The following is an 11,840-nucleotide window of genomic DNA, read 5'->3' as shown; positions in this document are numbered from 1 at the left end:
CATGTAGAGATGACATTCTGAAGTAGGCCCTAAAAGTATTATGATGAAAATCCAAAATAAATCACAAATGAAATTGCTTTAATATATTCTTATTTAAAATAAGTCACTGTCATTTTGTTTAATGCAACCATGGCTCATTTCTGTGTACATTGAGCTCATTATGGTCTTTAGTCAGCACTGTTTGACTGGTACACCTAAAACATCATAATAAGCATTTTCATGATGTGTTTTCCCCGTGGCTTTAAACAAACGTAAAGGCCTATAAACACAGATAATAGTAAAATGCAGTAGCTTTCTCCATGTATTATAGAGCTCCCTGATTTGCATTGGCAGACTTCACAGTTAGGCTACTAACATATCAGAGGAGGACAAGACATAAATCAAGTGTTTAGGACGTTATCTTTGCTCTTACTCTGCAAGAATCTTTTGGCAGGAGATGTTGAACTCCGTCCAGCAGTGTAAGAGCTTCATCAACTTTCTCCTCTTTAACAAGCTCTTGAATTTGATACTCAAGGGGAACTGATGACAGGCGATGAATCTCTTTCTAAGCCCCAACAAAAATGCTTTCTTTACAAAGAGAAAATGTATAGCTATATTCAAAAAGATTGTCTACAAATGATGATATCAGTCAACATTTACAAGAAGCTTAAATTTAATTTAATATAAGAATAAATAAGTTTATATAATAAGCTTAGTGAAAGCTGGTTCAAGCAGGAATTGATTAATAGAGGCAGGTAGTTGGAGAGCGAGGTTTGAAATATTAAAAGGTTACATCAGCAAAAAAGAAACAGTGTTGCAGAGGATGTTATTATAAAACAGATAGGACACTCATCTGTTTTTACATGACTTTAAAATAAGCTATTAAAACTGAGATAAGCAATTTAATAAAAATTAAAATTTAAATTTAAATTTAAATTTAAATTTAAATTTAAATTTAAATTTAAATTTAAATTTAAATTAAAATTAAAATTAAAATTAAAATTAAAATTAAAATTAAAATTAAAATTTAATTTAATTTAATTTAATTTAATTTAATTTAATTTAATTTAATTTAATTTAATTTAATTTAAAAAAAATTTAAATTTTCTTTTTTTTATTCTTTTTTTATTCTATTTTTTTATTATTGTTTTTATTATTTAATTTAATTTAATTTAATTTAATTTAATTTAATTTAATTTAATTTAATTTAATTTAATTTAATTTAATTTAATTTAATTTAATTTAATTTAAATTTTTTTAAATTTTCTTTTTTTTTATTCTTTTTTGATTCAATTTTTTTATTATTGTTTTTATAATTTAAATTTAATTTAATTTAATTTAATTTAATTTAATTTAATTTAATTTAATTTAATTTAATTTAATTTAATTTAATTTTGTTTTATTTATTTATTTTTTTATTTATTTTTTCTTTTTTTTACTTTCTAGTTACAGCAACTCACAACTACACTGCAAAAATTTTTTACTTTTTCTTTTTTATCTTGTTTTCAGCACAAAAAAAACATAAGAATCAAGTGAATTTGTGCTTAAAACAAGCTAAATAAATAAATAAATAAATAAAATGTTAATGGGGTAAGACAATGAATCTTGAACTTTTTTTTCTTGAGATTATTTTGCTTGTTATAAGCACAAATTCACGTCAATTGTATATATATATATATTTTTTAACTTTATTCAAACTAATTCCTTAGGTCATTTTGCTCATCAAGAAAATGCATCTTGATTTAAGACTGAAAACAAGAAAAAAATACTAAGTAAGAATGTCAATTTTTTTGCAGTGTAGTCAAAAATTTAAATAGTAAGTCAAAATAAGTGTGTCTGTAGCTCAATGTGTAGAGCAATTATGTACACACACTGATTAAAATGCCTGAATGGACTGTAATCTGCTTTGAATAATAGTTTCTGCCAAATGTGTAAACATAAATGACTTGCATACAGTCAATTTGTTTGTACTCAACAATTTTAAGGTCCAATGTGTAGATTTTTAGCGGCATCTAGCGGTGAGACTGTGAATTGCAACCAACTGCTCAGTCTTCTTCTGCAGTTATTATTTACATCATTCCAGCATCTATGGCTAAATTTATGGCAAGAAGATTCATACATTTACATTTAGGCATTTAGCAGACGCTTCTATCCAAAGTGACTTACAAAGGAAACAATCAAGCGATTTGTCATAAGGAGGCAATAATACAAGAGGTGCTGCTTATGCCAAGTTACAAGTTTTCACAATTCCAAAACAATACCTGTTGAGAGAGAAAGAGAGTTAGCTAAAGTTTTTTTTTTTTAGAACAAACACGTCATCTTCTGAGACAACATAGTGAAAAGCACTATAAAGCACATTGTCCGTTCAGGGCTACTGCAGAAACGTGGGGGCGTAAAGTTCAGAAATCTTACCCAAACATCCTGGCCCATTTAAAATGAATTCCTTTCTTCCGTATTTGCTGGCTATGATATTTTGTCTTCCCAGGTTATGTGGGAAAAGGTCGAGGGTGGTTTGGCTCTGATAATCATAGAGAAAATATCTGTCAAAGTGGCCACACACATACAGGTCTCCTGCACAGCCAGAGCCATGGGTTCGTGAGGCCGAACCACCTGTCTCACACACTCCCATCTGTCTGCACACACATTATAAACGCTCATTGATTTTTTTTCTTGCTGGAAGCTACAAAGAGATCCACAAAAACAGACTGCAATCTGCACCTCAGACTTAATAGACACAAAAAGTAACAAGTTCTGTATTTTCTTTAGGGCAGAAATGGGTGCATGGAGAACATGTTGAGCATCGTGACAGAACCGTCTCTCAGTACCAAGAAACGATTCAGAATAGGGGCTGGGTGATGGCTCCGCTTCGGCCCATCTGTCTCTTCTCCACCTCCTGCACAGCAAGCTTCCTTCACCACTCATGATATTTACAGTCAGATACTCCACAGCTTCCTCTTTGATCCCAATATAGAGGTTTTACCAAACACTCTACTAAATGCTTGATTTCTCTGCCTTTCCCTGAGGGGAATTTTTGGAAAACTAGAACAGCAGAAAAGCTTTCATGGTCACTTACTTGGATCAAAAATAGACCCTAAAAATAATCAAGAACCTTAAAAGTTTGGCAAAAAAAAGAGAAAACAATAAGGTTGTATTACTAAAGTCTGATATTAAAGGGGCGGTGAATTTGTCGATTTTATTGTTTTATACTGTTGCCTGATGTCTACTTCTGATGTCCGCGTGGTTTTTACATTCAAAAACATCAAAAACAATAAGTAATAGGCTATTTTGTAACATAGATTAGTGGCTGTCTGGAGAAATGGTTCGTTTGAAGGGGCGGGCCGCATTGAAGACCTGGACGTAAACACCCACTGCTATGATTGGACGGCTTCATTCCCCGTCATTACATGTGGGGAAATGTTTTAAAAACATTAATGTGATAAAAATAGCAGCCGAACACAAATATGTTTGAGCCACAAAAGATTCTGGGTGCTAAATATGATACACATAAATGACAATACGTATATTAAAGTAGAAACAAAACTCGACGTGACTAAATTACCGTATACAACACAGTAAGCGCGCATCAGAATCTAAACTGCGGCTAATAAATCCTTATCAATAACTTTGTATAATTCGATTGTGCTTGTGAGGTTGCTTTTACATTCACGTAATGTTAAATACCACAGTTATATGATAAAAAATAAGCTTTGTTGAGTGTTTGACCTTTCAAACGTAACTCGTCTAAATTACCGTATACAACACAGTAAACGGGCATCAGAATCTAAACTGCGGCTGATAAATCCTTCTTTATAAATAACACTGTATATTTCTACCGTTAAATTACAGTCGTGTTGTTAAGTGGTGTATCTTTATTAATCGTTTAATGTTTTTAGTACATTAAAACAGTCAAACATACGTGTTTAGACACGGATGTTACAACAGACATATCAAGCGATCTCTTCTAACAAAGCAATAGTGAAACGCAGTAACTTAAATAAAGTAAAATGTCTTACTGTGTATAATGCTGTGTCATTGTTGTCAGATCCAATATAAGTGGTGCTTTTAATCACAGTCTCTCTGCAAATCCAGCATCGACTTCTTTGCAAATAAATCCGTGTAACCAAAGTTAACAAACACTCCCCACACGAGCTGGAACTTCTTAAAAAGCAAACTTTTTCCACGCATTTAATGTTATGTTCCAAACCTCCGAATTAATGTATTTAGCTTCTGTGTTGTTCCCACGCGGTTCTTCCACAACCGAAAATGCGTTTCCAGTCTATCATAACAGATCACCGCGTCAAAATAAAAGTCTCTCAGAAAAAAATGTATTTAAAAGTCATTTTGGTTACATTTGTCAATCTTTAAAGACATATTTACTTGTTGAGACACACGTGTGTCACGCGAAGCTGTGGGCGGGACTTCAAAAGTGGTCCTTGTATTTGGCTATGGGGCGGTGCTTCAATTCTACTTTGACGTCATAGATTTCCGAATTCCACACTGGCTTGTTTTACTGGCTTGGTGCCAAAAACAGTTATATTTCAGTAGCACGGACGTTTTCAGTTCTGAAACTTGCAGGATGTTCATTTAAGTATGATGACCTCTTATATAACAAATTATCAAGTTAAAATTGAGTATTTGATTCACCGCTCCTTTAAATGTATTCTCTGTTTGTCACACCAGAGACAAAATGTGATATTAACCACCCATCCAAACTAAAATAAAATAAAATAATTTATCAAAATGGTGAAAAAACAAGCAGGATTCTGGGGGCGTGTCCACTGTTAGCACTGAAACCACGCCCACTTGCGGGAATGATGCTGGTGTTATGAGATTTTAGTTTCTGAGATACACTATTGGTTTCACTGAGCAGAACTTACCAAGCATGCGCATTAAAAAGAATGTGACGATTTGGTCTCAGCACATTTAATAGATTGTGGAAGTTTATGAATATTCACGTTACGTCCGTAATCTTAAAACCCCAAATCTCCGGTGTTTTGAAACATACAGGTACAATTTGAATAGATGCTCGCGATTGTGTGTTAGGGGCGGGGCCATGCTCGGTGGCTCATTGCGTCATCGAGCCACCGTTTTAGCCCCGCCCAAATAGTAATTGTTTAAAATGAATGAATTAAGAAATAATAAATGCTGTAGAAGTATTTGTTAGTTCATGTTAACAAATGCATTATTGCAAAGTGTTACAGTTACATTTTCATAAAATACTGTGTTTGTTGGTCGTAACGCTAAATGAAACGAGCACTGCAGAAAATGGTCTCACCTCATTAATATTGAAGCTGTCTGTTTTTCCACTCAAGTGAATTTTGACCATCCCGTGTGATTCTCATCCTGAGAGGAAGTCAGTGTCAGCAGTTTTACACCGCTTTCACTTTGAGTGCATGGTTGCACAATGCCAAATACCCATTAAAGACTACAGATGTTTAAGAACTAAGGCAAAGACTAATAAATAATGTTAGCGTAATATGTTTTAAAAGATGTCCAGTCACATGAGATGAGGCAAAATACAGTTTATGCTGTATGAGTCAGTCATACTATTTAAAGACCCATCATTTTTTGTGGTGCTATGAAATATTATGAAAAAATGAAAAGACTTTATAGTGCGTCCTATAGTGCATACTACCAAGGGTGCATATTGGTGTCAAATGTATACTTATCTGTGCCTTAAGGGTACAAATAAGAACCTTCTTAAAGGGTACCGCCCCATTGACAGCTTGGGACCATTTAAAAAAATAATTCTTACATAAAAATGTAAGAGTTCCTGTAGTAGAGCATTTTATAAGAAGTGCAAAGGTCATGGATTCAATTCCCAGGAAACACACATACTATTAAAATGTATGTACAGTATGGTTTGAATGTGATATAAGTTACTTTGGATGAAAGCATCTACCAAATTCACAATTGTAATGGAAATATCAAGTAAAAACCTAGATTACTGTTGCACATTATATAATATATTTGTATAAAACAGGCAGGAAAGAGGAAATTATGCATTTATTGACAAAAAAAAGTCAAAACACAATATTAGTGTGTGCTTTAAGTACACATCTAATGTGTTCATGTTCAATACTCACATTTGTGTAAATGTACGTGTTTCTAAATCATAGTTGCAAGCTCATTACACAATACAATATAGAGTCTATATACCCGATTACACAGAAAATTACTTTATTTCATCATACTATTAATCTTTCATGTTTATTCACCTATCAAGCTGTTACATAACATTTTTCAATTTATTTAATCAGAAAGCCAAATTTATAATAAGCATTTCCCCTCTGGCAAAAAATAACTGCTAACCATCATTGCTGAAACCACTCAGGTGAGCTCATTTCTCCCTACCACAGTCAGTACACAGGACGTCATCACGCTGGGTTAGAAATCCACGGCCCACCAGAGACACAGAGCACTGCATACACGTGAAGCACTCGCTGTGCTACTGACGCTCTTCAAAGGAGATGTACTTAGTACCTGCCAAGCCTAAACCACACAGATGAAAATTCATGTAAAGTACAATGCTATCATTTTAATTTTAAAGGTCCTGTAAGCAATGTTCTACTTCTGGGACACGCCCCCTTATTCCAAAACTCTGATCTTCAATGCACAATGCTTTGAGACTGCATCAAAGATATGGTGAGCAGTGGTACGGGATAGTTCATCCAAAAATGAAAATTATGTCCTCATTTACTCACCCTAATGTTATTTAAAGTGGACATTTCACAAGACTTTTTTAAGATGTAAAATATGTCTTTGGTGTCCCCAGAGTGCCTATATCAAGTTTTAACCCAAAATACCATATAATTTATTATAGCATGTTAAAATTGCCACTTTGTAGGCGTAAGCAAAAATGTGTTTTTTTGGGGTGTGTCCTTTTAAATGCAAATGAGCTGATCTCTGCACTAAATGGTAGTGCCATGCCTGTATAGGGCATATTAAGGGGCGGTATTATCCCCTTCTGACATCACAAGATTTTCATGATATGTCCCCTTTAATACCTGTATGATTTTTTTTATTCTGTTGAACACAAAAGAAGATATTTTAATAAATGATGGTAAGCACACAGTTGATGCTACCCACTGATTCTATAGTACAGAAAAAAATACCATGGAAGTCAATGGGTACCGTCCACTGTGTGCTTACCATCTAATCCAAATATATTATTTTGTGTTAAACAGAATAAAGGAATTCATAAAGGTGTTAAATAACATGGGGGTGAGTAAATTATTTTTCAATTTTGGGTGAACTATCCCTTTATGAAAATTAATAAATATTTTATCACATTGTTCACACTGTAAAAAAGATGAGTTTGTTCAACTTAAAAAAAATAAGTTAGCTATTTTCCTTAACATTTTTTGTTAATTCAACTTTAAAAATAAATAAATAAATTAATAAAAATATATATTAGTTAACTCAAAAAGTGCAAAAATGGGTGTGTCAACTTATATTTTTAAATTAGAATTAACTCAAAAATTTAAGGCAACAAGTTAACTTGAACCAACTGTGTTGATTTAATAGTTTCAACCCCAAATGCTGGGTTGTTTTAACCCATTGTTAAGTCAAATATATATATATATATTGGGCGGGGGGTAATTTAACCCAACGGCATAGTTTGCTCCTTTTTGGTCCAACACTGGATTGAAAATTAAAAAAATTCAGAGTGGTTAATCACATGCCAAACGCAAGGAAACATGCTGTGAAAATACAATACTGGCAATCAAAGACTTTCAATCGACTTGGTAAATTTGTATAAAACTAAGATTAAAAAGTGCATCTGAAAAAAAAATTACTTCCTCATAGAAAACGCGACCTGTCAGTATAGGGCTCAAGTGTTCTGAAATAATTTTAGGAAGTTTAATAGACCTCAGTCTGTGTCTTTGTAGTTTAAGCATTCTGGGGCTGTAAGATTGACAAGACTAATATTTCCAGACAGCTATTTCATTAATATCTGTCAAGTAACTGAAAGGTTTTCTACAGTAAGTGCATTCCATAAAAATTGCTTACAGCACTTTTAATGTTGAATTACATGAAAAGATTTGCCAGATGTGATTTGTAAAGGATGAAAACATACTAGTAATTGCTTTGGTGCAGCCCACACATTTCTTGGCATACAGGTTGCTGAAGCAATCCAGGCAGTATGGGTAATTTTCTCGTGAAGTGAAGCGCTGGCCTGCCAGTTGTCTCTTACATCCGATGCAAGTGAAGCAGTCACGGTGCCAGGGCTTATCTTGATATGTGACACCTCCGGTTGTAATGGCCTACAGAAATAATAGCGGGCATGGTTTAGTTCAATTAGATACATATGCAATATTATTCAAGATGAGTAATTGCATACTTAAATAAAACTTTAAATAATATATGTCTGATTCCTTTACCAAATGTATCTGACTTACTTTTTTACAACTGCAGCATTGGTAGGCGAATTGCTTCTCAAAACAAGGGACACAGAAGTAATTGTTATCTTTAGGGATAAAAGACTTTGTTCCTATTGGTTGCTGACAGCGCTGACACAGAAAACACGTTTCATGCCAGCTGTTCCCTTTGTACTCCATTTTCCGTGAACCTACGTGTAAAAGACAGATAGAAATAGGGATGTTTAAAATTGAGGTCAAATGATAATTGACATTTGATCAAAAATTGTATGTATAAAAAATGTAATGATTCATTCTTGCTCTGTAAACATTTTCATTGGACATCACCAAGCCTCTCCTCCTCCAACCACCTGTCATGACTTTCATCTTATCAGTTCTCTCTGGATAAACTCTCATCCTGCATTTTTGTTATTTTTTCATTCAAAAATAATTCACAAGATAGATAAGTGATATGTGACCCTGTCTGTGAAACCCAGGCTTAGGTTTCATAATCAAATTTTGAGATTAGGAGCATAAAAATTTGATTAAAAAAAATCTTTGGTGTCCCCAGAGTACATATGTGAAGTTTTAGCTCAAAATATCATATACATCATTTATTATAGCAAAATTAAAATGGTCACTTTGTAGGTATGTGCAAAAATTTACTGTTTTGGGTGTGTCCTTTAACATGCAAATGAGCTGATCTCTGCACTAAATGGCAGTGACGTGGTTGGATAATGTAGATTTAGTGGCAGTATTATCCCCTTCTGACATCACCAGGGGAGCCAATTTTCAATTACCTATTTAAACATGCTTGCAAAGAAAGGTTTACCAAAACTAAGTCACTGGGTTGATCTTATTCACATTTTCTAGGTTGATAAAAGCACTGTGGACCCAATTATAGCACTTAAACATGAAAAAGTCACATTTTCATGGTATGTCCCCTTTAATTTCAATCTTTAACATGGTCTTACTCAGTCAATATTAAATATATCAAGATTTTTTCACGATTTTATATAGAAAACAGTAAATCACAAAAATGACTTTAACTGGGTTTTCATGGACTGGGTCATAAATGACAAAAGAGTTTCTGTATGAAACAAACAATGCCCTAGCTACAGTGTTGCCATTTAAATGATTTAATGACTCACCACTTCTTGCTTAAATGTTAAAATCACCACCATTTGCTTTGCAAAGGGATAATGCATTGTACCTGGCATGATGGTTTTCATGCATGTTGTGCACTTTGAGGAGTACTCATGAGAATAGCACTCGGTGCAAAGCAGAAGGTCATCTTTAGCAGCAAATGGTTTGTCCACCAACGATCTACTGCATTTGGCACACTTGAAGCAATTTTCATGCCAGTGTCGGTCTTTGTAGGAGAGGTCCTGAAGTATGCATGCAAAAAAGCAATGTTTGCAAATCAAAAACAATTAGATTTTATGTTAACAGTAATTCACAGTTTTAAGCCTACCTTACAGTTGCACCCGATTGGTATAGAACAGTCCTCACAACAGTTAGCAAACAGATTCTCGTAACACTTCGTACAATACTGCGTGTCTTCTTTCAAAATATACTTCTTTTCGAGCAAACTGTCCTTGCAGTAATGGCAGTCGAATCTTTCCATGGACATGATGAGATGCCTTAAAAAGAATCATTAAATGACTAAAGCAATCAGAAAAGTGCCATCCATAAAATATATACTACCTATAAATGCTATGCAACAAACTGTAAAAACTATATAAATCTTAAAACAACATTAAAGTTATCTGTAAAGCTGATCTTTGTCTTTAGGAGTGAGTACAACTGTACCTCCAATGAGTTTCAGAAGGGCTGTAGGGCGAGTACAGGATGGTCAGAGATTGAATGGGTGCATTAAAATGACCCTCTATAAATACTATTGCTCTTATTAGCTGAATCCCCTGGGGATAATAAACCAGTTGCTTATCTTTGCACCTTTTATGGGAATCAAATCACAACACCCTTCTTATGGTCGAGATGACAAATTAAGCTTCCTATACGTTTTAACAACAGTGTGACCTTCTTTCCTTTACATTATATTTCTGTTTTCTGTTAGGGCACTCAACATGTTACAGAAAATCACCCTTTTGATCTTCAACACATGCTGTCACTATAGTTACATTTTTCTTTGTGTCACTATACTTTGCACTGTCCTCAGACACTTAATACAACACATTGCATCTACATCGGAGCCCTTAAGCAACCACAGATAGCTTTAAGAGCTGAAGCCAAATGTTTTGATGGTTGCCAAGCTTTTTTCTACAGCCTTGAAATTGCTGTGGCTTGATTGAACGTCTGTTGACTGTGCAACAGTTTCATACGGAGGTGTTTCCTTGACTTCTGCTAAAAGCCCTAATGCAAAAGTCATTGACAGCTGCTGTAATAAAATGATAAAGTCTTATAAAAAGATACAGTCATTAATTCCTCTATGGAATACAAAGAAGACACGCTGAGTTATCTATGCTATTTGTCTTTTGAAGCCATATGGTGCCAAAATTGTATTTTGTTGGAGAACAGTCAGATAAGGTATTTTCACATGACGACAAGGTCAAATTCTTGGATTTATTTGGAGAAACAGGGTTTGTATGATTTTTTTTATTAATCTAGAATCTGTGTACACGAGAAAATACAAAAGTAGGACCAATCGCATGGCATAAATCGTTTGTAAATGTAACGCAATGGTGATTACATTTGTTATACTCATTCTCTTCTTTTTGAATGATTCACTCATCTAATTTGTTCAAAATGCCTTGTTTTCATGTGAAATCTGACTTATGTGAGTCATTGCTACTGATTATTATTTTTTTTATAACTCAATAAAAACCTGACAAATGCACTGTGTTGTCTCAGATGTGCGAAGTTGAGGGCATCATGCACTGAAAGTCACTGCACCCGTTAAACAACACATCGTAAAATGCATTGTTTTTCTCATCCATTCTTCTGTTTTCAACAGGTTGAAACTTGGGACCAACATGGTTGTACTGGAAACTAAGGTTGCTAAACCCTTCAGGTCAGTATCAAACTTTTGTTATTGTTCTTGTGCCCTTTTTATGTCAGCCCTTATTTGTGTAATATTAATGTAGGGTTGAAACGCATCTAATATTTAAGGTTTGTGAACAGACTTCTAAGAAATTGAATTGATTAAATGATGTTTTATTGATTATTTAAAATATACTGCTTATGTAAAATGCGCAGTAAACCCTATAGGTGCGTCACTTTCTACTTCTTTCCAATGCGCTTGGGCAGTTGGGCTCCTGAGGTTTGTGTCACATGATCTGCCGTGCGCTTGTGGCATTCTGAAAATATTTCCAGGCGTGTCCGTACGGAGCCCCTAAGGGGACATGGAGCAAAAATTTAATAAAGTTTAGTTTCGCATGCACATGTGAAACTATCATGTTTAGTTTTGCGTGCGCACGTGAAACTACCGCGTCGCACATGAAACAATCGCGTGCGCATGCGATAGTTTCATGTGAGCACCCG

General features: G+C 34.1%; 2 protein-coding genes across 2 annotated transcripts; both read right to left on the bottom strand.

Moving 5' to 3' along the window:
- Positions 1-2,350: 2,350 nt before the first annotated feature.
- LOC135737668 (transforming growth factor-beta receptor-associated protein 1) lies at positions 2,351-4,863 on the bottom strand. Its single transcript, XM_065255490.1, is given in 7 exon segments — positions 2,351-2,526; positions 2,529-2,756; positions 2,759-2,827; positions 2,830-2,880; positions 2,883-2,956; positions 2,958-3,018; positions 4,857-4,863. Coding segments are annotated over 7 exon segments (666 nt in total).
- A 1,105-nt stretch (positions 4,864-5,968) lies between these two features.
- Positions 5,969-10,218, bottom strand: fhl5 (four and a half LIM domains 5). The gene is made up of 6 exons (XM_065252522.2): positions 10,152-10,218; positions 9,814-9,982; positions 9,553-9,727; positions 8,382-8,551; positions 8,060-8,246; positions 5,969-6,471 (listed from the first exon to the last, which is right to left on the bottom strand). The coding sequence occupies exons 2-6, from the start codon at positions 9,970-9,972 to the stop codon at positions 6,428-6,430; spliced, it is 735 nt and encodes a 244-aa protein (XP_065108594.1). The 5' UTR covers positions 9,973-9,982; positions 10,152-10,218; the 3' UTR covers positions 5,969-6,427.
- Between the last annotated feature and the right edge of the window lie 1,622 nt (positions 10,219-11,840).

This window comes from Paramisgurnus dabryanus, chromosome 17 (assembly GCF_030506205.2).
Source record: "Paramisgurnus dabryanus chromosome 17, PD_genome_1.1, whole genome shotgun sequence".
Classification (NCBI taxonomy): domain Eukaryota; kingdom Metazoa; phylum Chordata; class Actinopteri; order Cypriniformes; family Cobitidae; genus Paramisgurnus; species Paramisgurnus dabryanus.
Note: the sequence above shows the minus strand (reverse complement) of the source record. Positions and strands in the feature narration are given on the sequence as shown.

What these genes read in the sequence shown, in the direction of transcription:
- fhl5 (XM_065252522.2), bottom strand. Translation starts at nt 9,972, where the DNA reads ATGTCCATGGAAAGATTCGACTGCCATTACTGCAAGGACAGTTTGCTC. An exon ending in CAATCGGGTGCAACTGTAAG is followed by an intron (nt 9,728 to 9,813) that starts GTAGGCTTAAAA and finishes TGCATACTTCAG; the next exon opens with GACCTCTCCTACAAAGACCG. An exon ending in AATGCTGCAGTTGTAAAAAA is followed by an intron (nt 8,247 to 8,381) that starts GTAAGTCAGATA and finishes TTATTTCTGTAG; the next exon opens with GCCATTACAACCGGAGGTGT.